Source organism: Scomber japonicus, chromosome 6 (assembly GCF_027409825.1).
Source record: "Scomber japonicus isolate fScoJap1 chromosome 6, fScoJap1.pri, whole genome shotgun sequence".
NCBI classification, from domain to species: Eukaryota; Metazoa; Chordata; class Actinopteri; order Scombriformes; family Scombridae; genus Scomber; species Scomber japonicus.
Genome location: NC_070583.1, coordinates 13,909,319 through 13,930,810, shown reverse-complemented (window position 1 = coordinate 13,930,810; position 21,492 = coordinate 13,909,319). Strand labels below are relative to the sequence as shown.

Below are 21,492 nucleotides of genomic sequence, written 5' to 3'. Positions count from 1 at the left end.
CTCCGTTTTTTCACCGTTGAGTTTAAGGAAGTTGAGTGAGAGCCATGATTTAATTTCCAGTAAGCAGTCGGATAAAGTTATGGGTGGCAGAGTGGAAGTAGGCTTAGTGGAACGATAGAGTTGGGTATCATCAACGTAACAGTGGAATTGTATATCAAATTTCCTGAGAATGTGACCAAGAGGCAGAAGATAAATAATGAACAGGAGGGGGCCAAGGACAGAGCCCTGGGGAACACCACTAGAGACTGGAGAGGAGCCAGATCTCAGGTTCTTGAGTTAAACAAACTGTTTGCGGCCAGAGGGATGTCAGTGATTCCAATGGAGGCTAACCTGTCCAGGAGGATGTCATGAGAAACAGTGTCGAAAGCTGCGCTCAGGTCGAGAGAACCAGAATGGAGAGAAGTCCAGAGTCAGATGCCATCAGGATGTAATTTGTGATTTTCACTAGGGCTGTCTCAGTGCTGTGGAGGGTACGGAAACCTGACTGAAATTGTTCATAGAGATTGTTGTCAGACAGATGGGTGTGGACCTGAGCTACAACATTTCTTTCTAGTATTTTGCAGAGAAATGGCAGGTTTGAGATGGGACGGAAGTTGTTCAAATCATTTGGAGTCAGGCGTCAGGTTTCTTGAGTGTTGGTGTTATTGAAGCAGTCTTTAGTGATGATGGAACAACACCAGAAGTCAGTGAGGAATGAATGATGTCAGTTATTAACGTGGAGAGGGCAGGTAGGCAGATTTTTACCAGGTGGGTAGGTAGGGGGTCTAACTGGCAGGTAGATGACTTGGTCTTATGGATGAGACCAGTTATTTCGGAGACAGCTGCCAGCCAGAGTGCAGGGAGGATGCAGAGCTATATGTAGTAGTCCGTGTATTTTCAATTTTGGTGTAACTGTGAGTAAGTGAGGTAGAGCATCAGGTGGTTTCAGAATATTGTTGAGAATAGGGCTCTAGTGTTCCCATCAGCTGTCCTGATTAAGGTTGAGTAGTATGTGGTCTTGGCTGAAGAAAGAGCATCCTTGTATTGAAGTAAATTAAATTAAATAAAATATCAAACCCCTGAATATGAGAAGAAGGATAAATGGATTACTAAATTTTAGAAAATGGATTAGATTAGGCTAAAGATGGAAACATAGAGGTTGGAAAAAGCAGAGGTTTTTCATTTCATTGTATTTTCATATGAACTGCTTGACCCCTGGTTTCTAGTCAACATCCACTGAAAGAACTATGAAAACATGTACACACACACAGACACATGCAAAACTGCACCTACACATACATACACATCTGTTTCCACTTGGACCTGACTCTGAATACAATGACCCTACCCACCTTAAAACCATTCTCTGCATGTAAGCAACCATTCATTTTTTCATGAACAAATCAGCTCTGCTACATTCACACAAAACATGGCAGAGCTGCTATGCAAGGGGCTGACCATCAGGAGCAACTTGGGATCCAGTGTCTTGCTTAAGGAGACTTTGACATACAGAGAGTAAGAGTCTGGGACTGAGCTGCCAAACTGTGGTTAGTAGACGGCCTGCTGTACTTTCTGTCCCCAAATACTACACTCAGAGAAATAAATCAATGTCCGATTGGAGCTAAAGAGACACTTATCACCCATTGACTGCTTTGCAAGACTGCATCTGCGTGAGTGTGTGTATGTAAGATAAAGAGTGGAAGTGGATGAGAGAGAAGAGGAGATGTATTCATACCACATCATTAATCAACCCCAGCCACCACATCTGAGTGCAATCTCATTGGTTCAGCAGGTCACATAAATCCTCCCTCTACTTCTCTCTGTGTAATGTATCTTCCTTTACTGTATAAACACAAACATAATAACATGCTAAATACTGATAAAACTGTCCAAACATTAATGGATCAAGCCATTTGTCATGTTCACATTACCTTCTATCATGCACTGCTCTGGTATGGGGATCTGCTGCACCATGTCTTTACAGAACTCTCTGATTGTCTCCATACTGTCTCTTAAATGGACAAAGAGTCTGTCAGTGTCCCCCTGTGCCTCCTTCTCTCTGCTGTGACCTTTCTCGGCCTCTTTGACCCTTCTGTCCGGCACAGTTGTGATGGGCAATGGCACGTCACTGGTCAGTTTCTTTTCAGGAGGCGGTACTTCCTGGTGCTCTGAATGCTGGGGAGGCAAGGTGCTGGAGAAGACACTGTCTGGACTCAGGTCCACTCCCTCCCCGTCCTCCCCAGTGTCTGAGTTGATGGATCGTGAGCGCACAGCGTGCAGAGCCAGGCTCTTTGACCTAAAAGAAACCACAAAATAAAATGGTTAGGACTCAAATTTGCAAATCTGAATAATTTAATTTCTATCTGCTTCTAGAATAGAATTCTATCTTTTGGTGTTTTTGACACATTTCAGCATATTTTACAGGGTCTGATTTGGCTCCAGGGTTGTAGAAAAACCACTGAAGCAGAAACCTAAAAGGGGACATTGTTGACAGTGATTTTGGAAACATAAAGCAGCAATATGTCTGAATTTCAGTGTGTGGCAGGAGAACTGAGGACATAAGCATGTTTTTATGCCAAAGATACAGATCTGTTGTAATCAGTGTTTACTTTTGCTTGAATACATTTTGTGTTACTTACTAAGACATGTTAATGTTGTGAATTACACTAAAAGGATTCTGTTCCTTTTAGAGTAATTCAGGCTTTTATCAAATATGTCATACAACTATTTTTGGGACAAACATAAATGTAGGTTTGTAACAGAAACATCTGCAACATGAAGTGATGCTCTTGGCCTAGAATGTGCAATGTTTTAGTTATATGATATATATGTATATATATATATATATATATATATATATATATATATATATATATATATATATATGTATCTATGTCACAAATAGGGTTGACTCTGAGAAGAACCTTGTTTGACTTGGTAATGTACAGTCTTACTAAAGAGTGAAGTAAAGAGAAATGTATCTGAGTGCCTGATGAGGATTATGTCCAGTCTCTCACAGTCCTTCTCAAGCTAAAACAGCAATATTCAACTATGTGGCAATTTTTTTTTTAGAATAAGCGTGAACCAAATGGAGAGCAAAATCTGTGAATGAAAACTATGCAAATGATCCCCAAATCAGAGGACAGAGTTGAATTTTTTTAATAGTATTATATTTCAACCTCGGTTAACAATGCTCCTGTTCCTCCTCAAACCACAGAAATAGGATGTTGAAACGGATGCACTGGACAGATTTGACACCACTGAATCAAGAAAACGCCACACCATTTTATGATTAATTATCCTCAGTTCTGTGTTTAAGATCAAACTCAATCCATGGAAAAAATCTTGAATCCTGGTAAAAGACTTTGGCTTGAGGGTAGTGGTCTCCCAATCCCATCAGCTTTGAGCAGATACTCAGCAGAGTTATGTGATGTTGTGTACTGACGAACCTGTTGAATCTCATCTCACGTCGCTCCTCCCTGACAGCTTGGCTCAGGCTGTAGCGTCGCTGGGGGGCAGGAGAGTTCTCCTCCACCTCCACCTCTCCCCCATCCCCACCCATTTTCTCCTCAAAGGCCTGGATCTTCACCTGCAGCCGCTGCTCTGACCCCCCTCCTCCCCCTCCGCCTTCTCCTTGAAGAGATGCACAAGGAGACAGCGGGCACTCCCCATCCACCCTATAAAACACACACAAACACACACATGGTTGGAATTCAGGTGGATGAAGCTGGATAGACCCATTTGGATGGGTTTCAGTCGCCACACACTCCCCCTCCCCTTCTGCCTTGCTTTTCGGTAATTCTCGCTTTGTCATTATGACTGGCACTAATTCTGTGTCTGTGACCCCCTGTATCCCCTCTCTCCCTCTTTCACTGGCCAAAATCCCTCCACTGTCCTTGTTTTCTGTGGCTCTCACTGTTGTGCCTGCCTCCTCTTCTGAACTCTAACTTAACTAATTATTCCCTCCATCCATCTCTCTCTCCCTGTTTGTTCTTTCACAAGTGACCTTTATAAACCAAACATTTCACTTGTTTGCTGAAAGAGCCCCTTTTTGTTTCATTTATCTTCTCTCTTCACCCCTTGCTTTTTCACTAACAAACCACCCTGCTTCTCTCAATCTTTCCGTTCCCTCGTTTATCACACAGACCCATGCTGACCTCACGTGTGTTCACATATGTGCATGCATGCCTTCATTTTGAAACACTGAGACATTTTTACACATTTTACATATTTACACTTATTACAAAGGATTACTGTATGTCTAGCCAAAATTACAACTTAATTAAACCAATATGCTTGTACATACACACATACACACAAACACACACCCATCCAATCATCAATCATGACAGCACACGTCATAAATGATGATTGGTCATAGTATATCAAGTAGTATGTAGCAGTGTCCAAACCAAACCAAAACAGCTTATTTGCTGCTACTCGCGGTGGCCAACTAAGCCTTGAGAAACAAGTGAGTATTTAAAGACGGAGCACATTTGTTTGCTGTGAATGATGAGTGGCTTGTAAGTAGTTTTTGATTACAGAGCCAGATTCTTCAAAACCTGTGTGTCGTTCTGGAATCTCAGCTTAGATAAGATACAAAACGATCTAATCCCACTTGACCTCCTCTGCAAGTACTCACTTCAAGCAGTTTCTTGGCTACTGGGACCTTCCAGAGAAAGACTGGTGAGAGGTCTGGCATATCTCAGTCCACTGCAAAATTCTCTAGGGTATCATCCAGTTAACACCACTGTATATTCAGTTCCCATATACCAGTGTTTAACAGACCCAGATAAAAAGGGTTTTTTATGCCATTGCTTGACTGCCCAGTATTATTGGAACAATGGACTATCATTATGTGTGCATCAACGCACAATCTCCAAATCCTTCCCAAATAGAAAACAATTCCATTCAAACAATAATATGATAAATTGATAAAATGTGATGCACAGAACATCTTGAACGTGGTGGCACACTGGCCAGTGGAAGCTGGGTGTTTGGGTGTACAGTTGGTTTGAGGTGCTGCTGGAGACAGGTGCCTTATTGGTCAGGTGATTGGGGCTATACGCTACTACCGTGGCTTATGACACCACTTGCTTATCGTAAGACCTGACAGAAGGTGGCCTATAACCAGAAACTGATGCACACTTGCTCAGTGGTGGAGCACACTATGCCAAGACACAGTAGGTGCAAAGCATTTATACATACCTAAAAAAAGTGTGCAAAATAACCTTGTTTTGCTGTGTTCTGCACAATATGGTGCGCCCACACCCCATCTGCCACCACCTAAAGACATGAAGGTTGAAGGTTTTGCGGGAACAGAGATGTTGCAATGACCAATACTCAAGGCAGAAAAAGTGCAGTGGCATTTATTTGATTATGGTTTTTATTTCTAGTTTTTTCAAGTTTCATTTATTTCTTTGAGAGTGTCATATATTTGAGGAAAAAGTGGATGACAGATGCTGAGGAGTCTTTCATATCTTTTCTTGATTTTTTAGGACCGGCTTCGAGATGATCTGATGAGGTGGATGAATTTGATGTTCCAGGTGCATATGTGCCGCATGCATCTAAAAAATAAAAGAAAGAGCGTTAATACATATGTTTTTGGTTTAATTTATTCACATACGAATGATTTAAAATGGGCATGTGGCTTGAAACAAAAATGGGATATGGTAAGCTAAAGATTAGATCAAATTCAAGTGTTACGTTTAATGTAGTATAAAATGAAGCATTCAACTTAATTAAATTCCCTTTGGATCGATGCTTACCATTGTCTTCAGATCTTGCTAATTGATCCTGGGGTATGCTGTCTGGTGCTGACAGGATGTTTCCTGGCTGTGGTTGGTCACCGTCCAGCGGAATATCAGACTGCACACCCGACAAAGAAACTTCGTCAATGATGGCTCCGATGCGCTCATCCATGCCTGTTGTTTTGACGGTTTCCTGGCCCTCTCCCGTGGCTGTAATAGTACGCCTGGCAGTTCTTTCTTCTGCACATACAGCATTAATTGCACTGGTGATCTCTTGCCATGCTTTGCACTTCTATGGACCCCTGACTCCACTGCTCACACTTGGAAAAAAGGACTTCCTTTTCTTAACAAAACTTCATTAAGTAAAGTTTCTGTCTCTGCATAAGAAACTTTTTTTTTCTTTTTGCTGCTTTTTGCCCTTAGGTTTCCTTTCCTTTGTTATCTCTTTTTTTCTTCTTTTATCTGAGTTTAAAGTTACCTGTCAAATTACATTGCCTTGTTGGTTTGTGGTTTGCACACAGCACTTAGGTCTGCTGCCCTTATATAGGTTTATTGGGCTGTTTCCTTATGCTAGTTGCAAATTGCCTGCCATGCACATCCAATTTAAGGTCAAACACTGTGCAAGAACAAATATAAGAGAAAAATAAGAAAGGATTCATGCATGAGGTCCAGTGTATATATTCTCTTGCAAGTGTCAAAGCTTAAATACTTTCTGTGACATGCAGATAAATCAGCCACTTAATTAGTCTTTCAAATAGGAATCAGTATTGACATTTTTATTAATGATTACTCTACCATCAATTTATATGAAGATAAAGTTCTTCACTATTTATTTTGTCCATGATCAACACTTAATTTAGCATTAATTTACTGTTAATTGATTCTGAATAAAAATGGCCATGTGAATCGCTGGTAATCTGGAACTACTCATTGCAATAACTGTTTTGCAATTTGTGCACAAAGCGTGAGGTAAAAGTTCTTCATGAAAATGTAAACTGGATTCTCGTCACTGGTATCAGACCAACAACTAACATAATAGTAGCATTTTTGGTTTTCATGACTCACTTTATCCAGCATGTCTCAATCATTTGTGTTGTGTTCTTCAAGTCTGCAACCTTTAATCTATCCACACAAAAACATACAGTGGCCAGTGACTATGAGCACCCGCAGGAAATTCATACTGTAAGGTGACCCTAAACAGAAAAGGGTCACAATAGGTCTAACATCAGCCATAAGAGGATAAAACAAACAAAAAGCCCATGGTGTCTCTGCTAACCTGCAGCGTGTGGCAGCACTCTCCTCTAGTCGTCTCCCCAGCAGTCTGGCTATAGCAGTGAACGAGTTGCTCATCCTGTAGATGTCTTTACCGCAACCTCCTAGTAAGGACGGGTAACGGTCAGTCAGAGCTCGGATCTCCAGCAGCAGCGTGTGGTGAAAACTGTGCTCCATGCTGCTAAGAAGGGATACCAGGTAGACCAAAGAGGTGTGCGCATGAGTCTAGACAAAAGAGACAAGATTTAGAGTACAGATGTTAAAATGATATCATCTGGTGCTTAATACTACAGAAAGAAAAATAAAAGACTGACATGGACCAGAACGACAGAAGTAAGAAAAAAAAAAGATTAACAAGTTGATTTTATTGTGCAAAAACATCCAGTTTAATAAGACTTCTAGTGCTGTGGACTGTTTCTAAGATGTGTTATAGGCAGAGTTGAGAGTATTGTTTCCCTACATGTGTTTTGGTGCATTTTATCTAATTCAACACATTTGCTTTACACTTCCAGGCTTCCAGGGATCTGGTGCAGAACTTTATGTTGTTTCTAAATCATGAAAAACAATAATACAAACACATGCAAATGGCTTTCAGCAAACTTAAGAAACACAAACGTTTTCTTTAAACCCAAATGGTATTATTTTTCCACTGGCCTTTGTAACAACACACATACACGCATATATTTCATCTGCCTGCTTTTTGTATAAACTGAACCCAGAGCATACACAATCTGATCACCTTTAACACAGAATAATTATTACCAACATTTATGTCCTCTGTTATTTGTTCTACTGTCACAGTGGGAAACTCTTATTAGTGCAGGCCTTTTATTATTTTTCGTTAAACTGTATGCACAAACATAGCCTTGCAAATGCCCACATAGAAACTTGACCCACTACTTAACACAAAAGTCATGAATTAAAGTAGTGGAAACCGGTTAACATGGAAGTCAGTGTGATAACAGATTCACAAAGGTGACAGGACTCAGTAACAGCTCTGTTTCAGTGTTTCAGGCCAGAACAACTAAACTAAATCCAACCAAACCCCAATCTGAGGACATAAACAAAAACAAGATATAAGGAAAAAGAATTTAAGCTTGTAAAAACTTAATTCTACTTGGCCTTCAAAAACTGAGAGACAGACTATGATTGATGGAGGGATGGAAAGACAGACAGCTTAAGCATACCTTGTAACAAGAAGAGAAGAATGCAGTTACTGCACAGTTTGGGCATGTTTCATGAGCACTCTGTAGGATGCTAAATTTATATGTGGATACTAAAACTACCCGAAAAGGCAGAACTTGACTTTATACTTGACTTTAATAACATGCCAAGTAGGTATTTAGGAGTTTCTGAGGTCCAACACAAGAATGAAACAGGAGCATGCCTGGAGGCTGCAGGTACAAAGACTTTACAATGATGTGTGCTAACCTCTGCACCACAGCTCACACTTTTCTTTTCATGTTTTCACTTTTTAAGGACTTCCAAACATTACAACAAGAGCAGAACTTGCATCATTTACAGTTAAACTTTTTGCAGTTGTACTGTTAAAAGCCATCCACGTCATATGAAGCTCTTTTTAATCATCAAACGTTACAAGTGGTGTTTAATTGTCTGGAAAAAGCACTTGGTCTTGATTTGATGTCCTAAAACACATCACTGGTTTAACTCAGATTCAAATTATACTCTAAAATGCCACAGAAGAGGACAACAACAGGAAGTTTTTAAAGAGTCGAAGAGGAATAAAAGAGGTATGAACTGCTGTATTTAATTATGAGTTTTTATGTTCTCCAAAACATTACAGCAGAGAAACAGATACTCCTCCGAAGTGCTGATCTGACAGGACAGATGTGAATCTAGACAAAGATAACAGCTTTTTCTAACTCATGTGTGCACACATACTAAAGCACGCGCGCACGCACACACACACACACACACACACACACACACACACACACACACACAAACACACACACACAAACACACACACACAAACACACACACACACACACACACGCACACACACACACACCCCCTCTGGATGAAACACCACTTGGCTCGTTCATTTCCATCACTCCAGTATTATGATTCCAACAACAATACAGGACTATTCTCCAGTAGTAGTTTGTGAAAGTGTGCATGTTTTTGTACTTGAGATATCTGATCTTTATTTAACTTTATTCAAATATTGAGCCAAATCCTTTCTTAGCTCACTAGCCTGTTTTTTCCCCCTTGTTTGCTCAGTTGTCCATCAGCACACACTGATCTCTATGCTTCTTTTGGAGCTGCGGTCTGGCAAACAACCACCAACTTTCACCAACTAACAAGTCCTATGGAGATACTGCTGCTTGTGTGTGACTGCTTTCTCTCCCAGAGCACTTTAATAATTTGTGACAACAAGTATATATATCAAGGGAGAGATGTTTTAAACAGAGCAACTACGATTTGATTTGATATTTATATACAATAGAAGTGATATTCCCTTAATAACACGTGACACTTTCCTAATCACCTCAATTTTAATTAAATATGTCTATTGATTAATATATCAATCAATTATTTCAGTGACTTCATGTAGGATTCCCTTTTTGCCAATCTATATTTTTGTCAAAAAGTAATTGGCTTTCCTAGAGGGATGTTCCTGCTCACCACCAGTGTATTTACATGCATGTCTCGATATAACTAGGTCCCAGCATTTTTGGCTTCTGATCCTTTAAAAACAAATCAAAATTAACATGCGACTGCTTGTAAAAAGTTCAGAATTTTTTATGTGCTACATTATGGGCAAAGACTGATCATTCTGAATGAATTTTACAGGCCTGAAGAGGTGAAACTAGCCAGGATCTCATAAGAAAATAGCAAATGTAATTGAAATGTTGGACACAATAAACTAATTGTTTGTACGTCCTTCTATCATTCTTAACTGCAGTAATCTAGTGACCCCCTAGTGAATTTTATTTTGCCAATATGAAGTCAGCACACAATCAGTGCTAGCAGTGAGGTTCAAGCATGTAAGGGAACCTATGATGGCTGCAAAACTCACGAAAAATGCCAAAGACCCTCTCTAGAGCCAGTGTTTGGTTTGTCCATTCTGGGCTACTGTAGAAACATAGCAGTACAACATGGCTGACTCTGTGCAAGAAAACCTGCCCGCTGTGTAGATATAAAGGGCTCATTCTAAGGTAACAAAAACACAACGATTCTTATTTTCAGATTTAAAACATACTTATGAATATTATATTCCATTTCCTGATCCTTTAAAATCCTTATTTTGACTTGTAAAAGGATTCTTTTATGGTAACTATTATTTAAACTGAGTCACTGTATGACTCAGTCCTGCAAAAGAAAAAGAAAGTATGTATTGAGGATAAGACTTTAGATGTTTGTACGTTATACTGAAAGCATACATTGTGGTATCATGATACTGGTTTCTCTGATAGTTAGTCCACCTCATTGACCACAGAGTTGAATGAACACTTTAAACTGTGTTAACAGCAAATACAAATTATTTTAGCTTCTGAGAAGTAGGATTTTCAGCAGACCTGTTGGACTGGTGAGCATTACAGTGTTCAGGGAGTACTATTTTTCTCGTCGCTCGGAGACCTTCATGATGTTCAGAAACACAATATAGCTAATTCCTTTCTTGAGGTAAAAGAAGCCAGAGTGTTGTGCAATCCAGTTACAATTGAGTACAAATGCATCACAGTGAGAACGTGTGTGTGTGTGTGTCTGTGTGTGTGCTTGTGTGTTGGGGGGAGGGGGCACAAACACAAACCCACGGGAGGCACTCTCCACTGCCATCACCAGGAGGCCTCTGCAGAGGCATTTCCCAGAAAAACATGGGTTATTTTCCAAATGGTTCCAATGTGAAGAAAGACAGGACACTGAGGTCTTGTGCGTACGTGCGTGTGTGCATGTGTCTGTGCTGAAGTTGGTTTGGCAGGTTTTTCGACAAGAAGATTGAGGAGGAAGGGAGATTTTGGAGGAGAGGTTGCCCTGGAGTAATAGAAAACTTTGTTATGGTTTCCAGTACCATGATCTGTGTGTGCCTATTTATCAGTGTGTATGTATGTGAGTGTAAAGGGGGCAGCACTTCCTCTACAAACAGTCATACTGTATTTTCCCCTTTCGCTAATTTCCCCAAATTGTCGTTAAACTGCTTTAAATGGACCCAGAGGAATAGAGAGAGTGCGAGCTTTCACCCTGTCCTCCTGTCACCTCCATCACTCTGCACACACACACATTACACACTGACTGTGTGACATCATCCAGCCTATTATTACACACTGTTGCATTGACGGTTCCGTATTACTTAACTTAGTCTGCACATCAGAAGTTAATACAACTATTACAAGCACCATACACATATCTCAGGCATGCTAATCTGATGGACGTAAGAATGTCGTAGTGTTTAGAATATGTACAGTCTGCTCTCTGGTGTATATCTTACATCATTCTTTTTCACTGACTTCAGGTCCTATGTGCCAGCTATATACAGTACTGGAATGTATTGTATTGCTATGTAACACAGTTCATAGTTTTTTTTAAAGCCTTTCCAAAAGAAGTATCTACTCTGAACAAGATGGTAAAGAAAGATCATATAAACCAAAGACTTACAAGTGTTAATTTAAACCTTCAGATGATGTCACACAAATAAATGAGCGTCTGTTACATTTAAGCCTGTGCCAAACAAGTCCACACAATGTTGATTAAGCCAATGACAAGTCTCTCTGTATTGCACTGTATACAGGGGTTTTTAATCTGGTGTCGGATTTGACATTCCCATGTTGGCCAGTTGAACGCATACTCACTGGAGACTTCTGCCAGTTGCGTCAGGAGCTTGACTGGGGATAAAATCATTTAATTCAGACATGCTAATTTTTTGTCAGGACATTTGTGAGGTGTCTCAGATTTGACATTGGCTGTTGTTCACTACGATAAACTACACAGCATAAAATGATTAATGCCCATTTTTGGTCCTGATGCTCTATGTCTATTGGGCTATTACCGCGTTATGTAATGTGCTATGAACCTGGCAACCGTGCCATGCTGCTAGGGAGGCTAAAAATGAATGTGCTCTCAATTCAGGGTTTTTTCTTCTCAAAAAGAGTCAGGCAGCTGATAAGACTAGACTTAATGACTGACTTTCCATTGTGTGCATGTGTGTTTCCAACTAAATCACTACCCCCCTCTCCGCAACACCACCTTGCAGTTTGCCCCACTTGCTGAGCTTATTAAACTGCAATCAGCAGCTGAAGTGTTTTAGCAGAGGGCTCCAATCACAGTCAAATAACAACTAAAACACCACCCATTACTTCAAAAGAAGTGCCATTAGGGGAGGATGAGCAGCTGCTGGACAGCCAACTTCAGCTCAAGGTTTGCCCCAAAAAAGTTTCATGGGACATTTTTAGCCTGATTAGAAATTGAATTTGATAGCTTATATTTGAATTCCTGTCACACACGTGCAGTTAATTTTTTCAGAGATTGTTTCTTATCTGAACACATATTTCTCCTCTGTAATGCACCTGATAATAGTTAATGCCCCCCTTAAGTGTGTTACAGCTGCACCTTCAGGCTACATCTTTCACAACTGCACAACTCTTCCTTCAAAACATTTTTTTTCTCCTCCAACCGGGACCAATAGTTTCTCACTTCTCCGATCCCTCAGAGGAGTCAGCACATATTTGTTTTAGACAGATGCTCCCATTGAACACTGCTGTGTTAGACAGCAGTCAAAACCTCCGGATCCGCCTGGCTGTCCGGTGTTTGAGTGTTTGTTTTATACTTGGCAGGACAACAGAGAACAAGTCATGTGAGAGCGCAGCCTTCCTCCCTACTCATTAAAATAATCACTCCTGTCTGTTATAGTGTGCGCGCGTGTGTATGCACATGGATGCCAGACGGACTTAAGGTAGATTAAAATGTTTTACTTTGCTCTTTTTGCATGAATTTGACCACTGGCGTGTTTTTGCAGTCTGTGTTTGATTTCTGCAAACAGCCAATAAAGTCATTTATAGATGGTCAACTCTGAAGCTAAGAGTTGGACTGATTTCAAGGAACTTGTTTCTCCAGACTTTCTATTTTTCCCTTTGTCTATTTTACATTCCTTAATTGAAGTATCTCACTAATTGCACGTTTTACTTTAAGGGAAACCCTTTTCAACCTGCACAGATGTCAATTTGCTAGAATGAAGGTCTAGTTTAGGTCTTTTTGTACTCATTCCTATCTATCCATTGACTTTCCACTTTCTGTATCAAGTGCAAATCAGGACTGCAAAGGATTGTAATGTAACCTTGTTCATTTTAGAGATGCACCAATACTGACACTGATATCAGACATTGTTCGGATACTGACTCAAATAACAGGATTTGGTATTGGTGACAATGGGCTGATGTGGTACATTATTAGATACCATTATTTTAATACCATACCATATTTTAACAAATAAAAATTCAGTGAATTGAATTTTGAATACAAAATGTTTGTACCTCACTGATGATGCCCACAGCACCATGGATCTTGGCCACATGACCCAGGAGAGCAGGGCATTGCTGTCCCACAATCCTCAACGCTGGCAGAAAGCTGACCAATGAGGAAGGGCTGGCTTGTGACACGTCCACGAGTGCACCCAGCAGGGCCTCAGTCAGGGATTGGTCTCCAAGGTAACTTACCAATGCAGGCACCTGAGGGCTCAACATCTAGATGGAAGATAAAAAATAAAGCTTTATTTATACATTATTTTTTAATTGTGTCTTTAATCAGGGATGGAGGTGAGAAGAGTGACCTTAGAGTGAGATGAAACAATGTGGTGACTAATAATAAAATAAAGACTGTCTGGACAAACTGTGAATGAACATTTTCTGCTCATTATCTGGACTGGTCACACTGGACCGCATTGGACTTGGATCAGACTAACAATTCCCGTCGTTGCTGAACCTCCTGCTGCTTCTTTATGAGTCAGCTGCTCTGATTAATCATGTTAATATCAAACATCATCTGTTCTTTTATTTCCCGTTTTTTATTTTTAATCCTTCCAATACTGCGTCACTTACAGTATGTGAATAACAGTTAGCAGAAGAGATGATAATTGCTGTGATGAATGCATCTACAATCACAGTAGAAATATTTTGTGTGTCTGTGTGGGAGGTTAGAGACTAGAATAACTCCAGATGGCAAATTCTGCCTCTCCAGGACGTGAAGCTTTTCATGTTTAACCAACATGTGCTTTGTTTGCTGGTATGTGGTACTTTTCCCTCAAGTTGAACATCAGCAGCTCTGCTTCAAAATATGCAGGATTAAGGGAATTCCTACTGAGATATGTGTACTACACATGCACTACTCCACCTCCTCACTTTTAACTACATTCCAGTGTTTTTTCCCCTCATTTCGACATTAGTTCATTACAGGATATAGCATCATTGAATGGTAATGGCCTGATCCAGCTTGACTCATGGTCAAAAATGCCACCCACATACTGCACTGTGAGGCAAAGCCATGTCAAGTGTACTGTACATTTATGCAATTGCCAAAGAAACTAATTTCTGGTTGTGTTGGACAATACATTATTTTCAGATAACCCTACTGTTCTGATATACAGTAACTACTCAATTACTGTTTTCAATTATACTAGATAATAGCTCTATTATCTAGTATAATTGAAAACAGTAAGAAGGCTGCTTATTTCAGTTTTCAGCTAATCTACTGATCCTTGTAATGTTTCCACTTACAGATTCTCATGCTGATTAATATGAAATAAATATTTAGATTTAGATTGCTGGAAAACTGACAGTGCTATAAATGTCCATGCTGGACAAAAAATAAAAGAACACAATCGGCAGATGTTGAAGAACTTCATCTACAGATCATTGTGCTTTATTCCTGAAATACAACTGTACAAATACTCACAAGTGGATGTTGCTCTGCAACCATTTGAACAAGTCTGATAAGGTGTTGTTGCTCTGGGGACTCCAGCTGCGACATCATCGCAGTCAGGTTGCCTAGGTGATGATGAATGGTATCTGGTTGTCTGGGGTAGACTGAGGGCAACACTCGTAGCAGCATGTGGTTACCTGCAGAGAGAGAGGGAAATGGACAGAGATGATTTTTCGCCAATAAGAAATTAGAAAGGAAATTTTCCCCAAATTTACAGTCAAAATGCCAGGCTTTCCTGAATGAATCAATTAACTATTAAATTAATCAGCAGATAATTAATTGAATTGTTAGTTTCAGTCTTAATAAAATAAGATACACTGAATTGTTCATATTAATGTTTCTGATCTTTAGTAATTCCAACTTTATATAATCATTATCATTAGCTACTTGCCTCATTACAAGTACTGTATGTTAAGACTTTTTGTGGGTATTAGTGACTTTATGGGGTTATTTTTTCATCAAAATGTCATGGCAATGAAACTTCATTGAATTGAATTGTTGATTGACAATACTAAAGACATATAGGGTTGGTAAGATGAGCAATTCAAGGCAAAAGTAAGACTGAGTACTCCTGAAAATGTCAGATGGTGTAACCACAAAAGAAGGATAAATATTAGATATTGTATACACCTACAATGTAATGTACTTATAAAAATAATTACTTCATTTAAATACATGGTTTCTAATTTACATGATTCCCCAGATTAAATTTAATATTTAGAACAATTGTACTCCATTACTTTTACTTAATATTTAAAAATGTAAGAATATGTCAAACTTATATGGTGTTTTATTGAGAAGTTTGATTATTTGGTACAAAGTTTTTTATGGTTACACCACTAAGACTTTTATGTATTCACGCATTATTTTTAAATTTTAACCCCTTTCAATTTGACAAAACCACATGGACACAAAAAACGTCATTGACCCATGAATAAAAAATGGCATATACATTAAATATGACATAAATAAACAAACAATATATGCACAGCCTCATCTAGGAGGCATCATACCTTTCTACAGTATTTGTCCAAAGGATAAAACACAATAAAGCCAAAGAGTTTATTTCCATTATGGTCTCTTGAACTTAACTGAATTGACTTGGGAGGGAAACCTTTGTGTACCATCCAAATGCAAACACATATCAAACCATACTGTTGTGCCGCTCTGTTTTTTACTCACTGAAGTGCCATCAAACCCTCATTCTTGGACATAATACAAACAAATACCAACTTGTACTTCAGAACAATTTTTATGTGACTGTGTGATGACAAGACAGTAACTGGTTCAAAATCCATACTCAAGCTAGAAACATGAACATTTTTCACACCACTAAGAACTCTAGCTGAGCAAATACTTTAACAAGGTGTAAAGTCATGTGTTGCTGAAAAAAGCATGGCTTCATCTTCACCAGTCTCTGGATGAAAAAGTAGATTTCTACTTAAGACTACTTAAGTTTGAGCCTGAGCTGGCTGGTCTGGCTGGACCATAATGAATACATGCACAGATATTCCTCTGAAAACACCTCACCCAAGATTCCTGATACAACATCTGTATTTTGGAATCAAGGGGTATTGTTGTCAATATTTTTTTATTCATAACAATGGAGGAAAAAAGAAAGGCAGTGCTGACGCATTATGGGGGCATTTGTAAATCATTACCCAACAGACTCACGTATGAAACATCTTTAAATTATTCACATCACTGAACAAAGACTCTTGTTTTCAGATGGTAGGTTCATTATTGGTGACATTTCAAGATGTCAAACAATGGCTTTTGTGTTTTACAATGAACTGAAAGCCAAACAACAAGGGATTTTGTAAGTGTGCTGTTTAACCACAGACATTTTTTAGAGCTAATTACACAATAGTTTATATCGATTAAAGATTGACTTTACAGACGCCACAGAGTTTAAACAATGGAACAAATTATATGGGGTGTTGATGTTTGGGGATTTCTTCTAATAATGTTTTTTTTTAATTTACAGTATCTGCAGAAGAGATGGGAACCCTGAGGGTGAAAAAGAAAGATGATCTAGTAAGGGAATGGAAGAAAAGATCGATATTCAATGGAGGAAGGGATGAATAAAGGACAAATCCAATTTTAGCAATACTAAAACACAACAAAAACAAGAAAAGCTGTCTTGAACCCAGAAGAGTAGAGTTGGGATTTCTGGCACAACCTTGCCTACTTGCAGGGAGAAAGGAGATGGTCTCAAAGGTTACATATTGTGCTTATTTCCAGGTCTACATTTATATTCTGGTATGTCTTTGATTTACAGTTTTATAAAATCTCATATTGGTCCTTCATGCAGCCCCTCAGTTCAGCCTCTGTCTGAAACGGGCCGTTCCTCTCCTTGAGGTCCACCTCCTGATGAGCCCACTTTATTCTTAGAGAAGCTGCTCCTTGGCAGACTTTAGTGGTTCCAAGCCCAAATATGAAGAAGAAGTAAGATTGCAAACAAAGCTTCCTGCCAAAAGCTTTTGACTTGCAAGGAACATGTTTTATAATAACAGAAAAAGTTTCCTTAAAGAGATAAAAACTCAAGTAATACCATAATAAACAACTATATATAGAGACCAACACCATTTCTCCAGTACTCCCTGTGCTATGAAATTACTCATAAACTTTCAAGTCAACTAAATCAAATGTATAAAAAATGTTAATATAAATATCAGTGTTGCCATTTCTTTGATACCTTGAAACTAAATTATAGAATTTATCATAAACATCTGGTCCATATGTCAAACAGCTAGTAGTTGAAAATGGTTTATTTATTTGAACTACAGCATAGGCAATGCATTTTTGTCATGTCCGATTAAATCTCACAGCAAGAACCTAAATATATAGTTTCACACAGCTGTAAATCACCTTAACCACAGGTTATGAGCTCTGCAGACTTATTGTTGTAACAGACTGATCAGCAGAAAGGACTGACTGTTCAGTATGTGCAGAGGCGGCACACACAAATATTCAGAAGATGGATCAGATACTCTTGTTATGGCTCCTTCGCTTACCTTTACTCATAGATTATACTATAACATGACATCCACCCTTCTCTACAGTTACGACACAAACCATCATAAAAAAGAGAAAGGTATAGTGCATGTGCAGAAATAGAAAGCTGTTACAGGACCGTTCAGAGGAATGTTAAAGGGTAGGAGGAGACGAGAGTCTACACAGGAGCACACTGATGAGGATTTATAGAGTTTACCTGGCCAAGCGCACTCAGTACTTATACTGTACCCTCAGGCAGGCACAAACACACATACGAACACACACACACACACACACACACACACACACACGAGAACACAGACAGACACACACACACACACACACACACACACACACACACACACACACCATAGACATCATGTGTGAGACAACCTACTGTATACTCTTTTTGTTTGATGTTTCTGATTAAATATATATTTTTTATTTCCTTAGTGTGTAACCACCTTACTAACCCCCTAACTCCTACTGTATCTTTCTAGAGTTTATATGTGTGTGTGTTGGTGTGTGCACGTGTGCAGTATCTGACCTTCATGCCCTCATTCCAGCACACACCCAACTCATCATCATGACTTACAAATCTCAGTCAAATCTCCTGTAATGACCTTTAGTTCTTTTGCACACAAAGGCAGCATTTTTGAGGCTCCTCAGACATTTTTCCAAGAAGGAAAAAAAAGAATCTGTGTTACAATTGTTAACATTGTGTGAAGAGGCAGAGGGCAGGACATGCTGACTTTCTTTTGGGTGTATGGTTTTTCCAAAATGTCACAAGGTGAGTTTCAAAAAAGGCTGAAAACAAAAAAGACTTCATAAAGCTATTGGATGTCTTTCTTTGTCCTTACCATATGAAAATGCAAGATACTTCCCTAAAGCCCCTAAGAGCATACTGAAACAAGCTGAGTCATGGGAAAAATGATTTTCAAAGGGTGATTGCTTCACTGTAGACATGGTAATTGGCTATGATAAGAAAAGCATTTAAACCCGCAGAAATGACAAAACCACAAACTGAAAGTATAACTGCCAACCCTGGGAACAATGTGTCTACATCAGCTTTCTATAAATCTGAATAGGGTTTAAATTGGTATTTCATTTTAATGAAATTTACACACAAGCGAAGATATTGTTGCCCAAAGTCAGAAGGAGAAGGCCCAAAGTGAATCAAGACATGCTAAATCGGGATAAGACTTTAGAAAATGGTTAAACATTTCCAAAATAAAACAATAAACAACTCACCACTATTACTTAAATCAAAACAGCATTCATACTGACATAAACTCTGTCAACCCTCACACTTGTCTGAATGGGGGCAGTGTTAATGCAGTGTGGCCAATCACAGACATGCAAGCGCACATTCTTGATGGATTAGGCAGTAGTGCTTTGTGCTAAATGCTAATGTAAGCACAATGACAATGCTAACAATGTTTACCATGTTCACCATCTGAGTTTAGCATGTAAGCATGCTAATATTTGCTAATTAGCACTAAACACAAAATACAGCTGAAGCTAGTTAGTGTTGCAGGAATTTGTATTGTAGTATTGGACACCTTGGTTTTATCTGTATGAACTCTGATGATCTGATGATGGTCTGAGGACTGAAAGGTCAGAGTTTTTGATCCTACGCACCTGTGTGCAGGGAACGTTGTATCCAACAACATTTTGACCTGCTGGTAGCACTAGATAAAAAGTTAAGAGATTGTTACCAGAGTTAGTTCCTCGTGAAGGGGGCATGAATGTGTTAAACCAATTTCATGGCAATCCATCCAATAGCTGTTATATTTCACTTAAAACCTTAAACCACTTACAAGTGTCAACTTTGTACATGTCTATACAAAATAGAATGTATTCATTAGTTGTGATATATATCAGTCTGGACATAATTTCTGGTTCCCAACATAAACTTTTACCCCATAAACTCTTATGCAAGCTTGGTTATTGTACATGCAAAAAATGCAGAGATCAGCACAAATGACATCCACAGGGATGCTTTTGGATAGTTTTACGACTTAAATATGTTTTCCGTTGAAACACTTACGTAATGTACAATTTTCCCGAAAGTCGTATATCATGCAGCTTGAATAATCTCAGGTGGGTGAGGGCAGAGAGAAACTGTCAAATCAAAATGTAAGAGACGGGAGAAAGACATCTCCCAGAAAGCCAATATCTTTGGGATTCTGCACATTTTTGTTGCATGAGTGAATCCCCCCCATAACGCAGTAAAAGTAATTAAAGCATTCAGGTCCGTATGAAACATGGCTGCCTAGCTCTCTGGAAGAGATCCAGTCACCACAGTGCAAAGAAATATATGTAAGGATTTTCAACACATGCATAGATGACTCAAAATCTGTCCTGCATACAAATGTTTTATATCTAAAACATACAGTATGCTCTCCAAAAGCAGGTCAAATGCACCCTAGTACAATTTATGGTACTATACACACACTGCAAACTCTTTTCTGCAAAGTTTAGACTCAATGACCATCCTCCCCTTTCACCTAAATAACTTCCCCCCCCCCCAGATTCTCTCAGTCTGTGTGTGACCGACAAAATGTTCATTATTACTTGAACCACCTCTTTATCCTATACAGTTACCACAGGATACAAAATGCCTCAGTGATGCTGACAGACTGATGAGTCCCAAACAGACACATTAGTCAGCAGCTCATGCACGAACTGCTGAGTCAGTAGAAATGAATCATGGTTTACACATGCTTGATATCATACAATCTCATGGTGTAAAGGCAATTCAATAACTCACGCTTAAAAAAACAAGTATGTCAATACTCATGTACAATTTAATTTGTGTTTAAACATGTTCATTTATTTGGTTAAGTTTAGGAAAAAATGTGGTTACAGGAAACCAATGTTGACAGTTGAGATGACATGTAAACCCCATTCTCCTCTGTCAATGTCAAGAATTTGGCTAAAATCAAATACAACCCAGACCTCTTCAATGAGACTTGTTACTGCACTATAATGTCACACTACTTTCAGCTTAGGCACTGCAAGAGTTTTTAAGATGCATAAAGACTGTCTGATGCAATTATTATTTAGCATTACTGTTTAGTGGTGTGATGCATGAAAACACTAGTGGAGGACAAAAAATCCACAGAAAGAAACTAAAATCAACAAAATACTGTATTTTAAGAGTAAATCCCAACAGTTAATAGACTTTATTTTTGCTGTAGATGATTGATTGCTTTTTATCTGTGTATAGTGTGAGGAAATGAGGGTATTACCATAAATAATATTCCCAGTGAACTTTACTACACAATGTACATGGATCAGTCTTTTATTGCAATGCAAAATTCTCACTGTGGTGCCAGGGGAAAATTCACAGTGTTCATCTCAAACTGAAAACACCTGCTTTATGATTTTTATGGTGATAACAGACAGTGGAACCAACTGATTCCCCTCATGAATCATGAATACATGGGAGTCCTGCAGAATTAATACAAATTTGATTTTCAATCTGCAAATGTTTAAATAAGTCCAAATAAAATACACTTTCTGGAAAATTAAATTGTATCATTATTACTACAGAATA

At 38.9% G+C, this 21,492-nt stretch overlaps 1 protein-coding gene across 3 annotated transcripts in view; it reads right to left on the bottom strand.

Annotated features, from left to right (window-relative positions):
• The window catches only part of veph1 (ventricular zone expressed PH domain-containing 1), a 66,588-nt gene that overhangs the window by 24,154 nt on the left and 20,942 nt on the right, over positions 1-21,492 (bottom strand). The window contains exons 4-9 of one of the 3 annotated variants that reach the window (XM_053320428.1): positions 14,907-15,070; positions 13,490-13,699; positions 7,006-7,226; positions 5,052-5,059; positions 3,429-3,600; positions 1,911-2,275 (exon numbers count right to left, since the gene is read on the bottom strand). In XM_053320428.1, coding sequence (XP_053176403.1) covers positions 1,911-2,275; positions 3,429-3,600; positions 5,052-5,059; positions 7,006-7,226; positions 13,490-13,699; positions 14,907-15,070 — 1,140 coding nt within the window. Of the gene's footprint in view, positions 1-1,910; positions 2,276-3,428; positions 3,657-4,541; positions 4,561-5,051; positions 5,060-7,005; positions 7,227-13,489; positions 13,700-14,906; positions 15,071-21,492 lie in introns of all 3 variants that reach the window. The other 2 variants (XM_053320427.1, XM_053320426.1) reach the window with 2 other exon arrangements.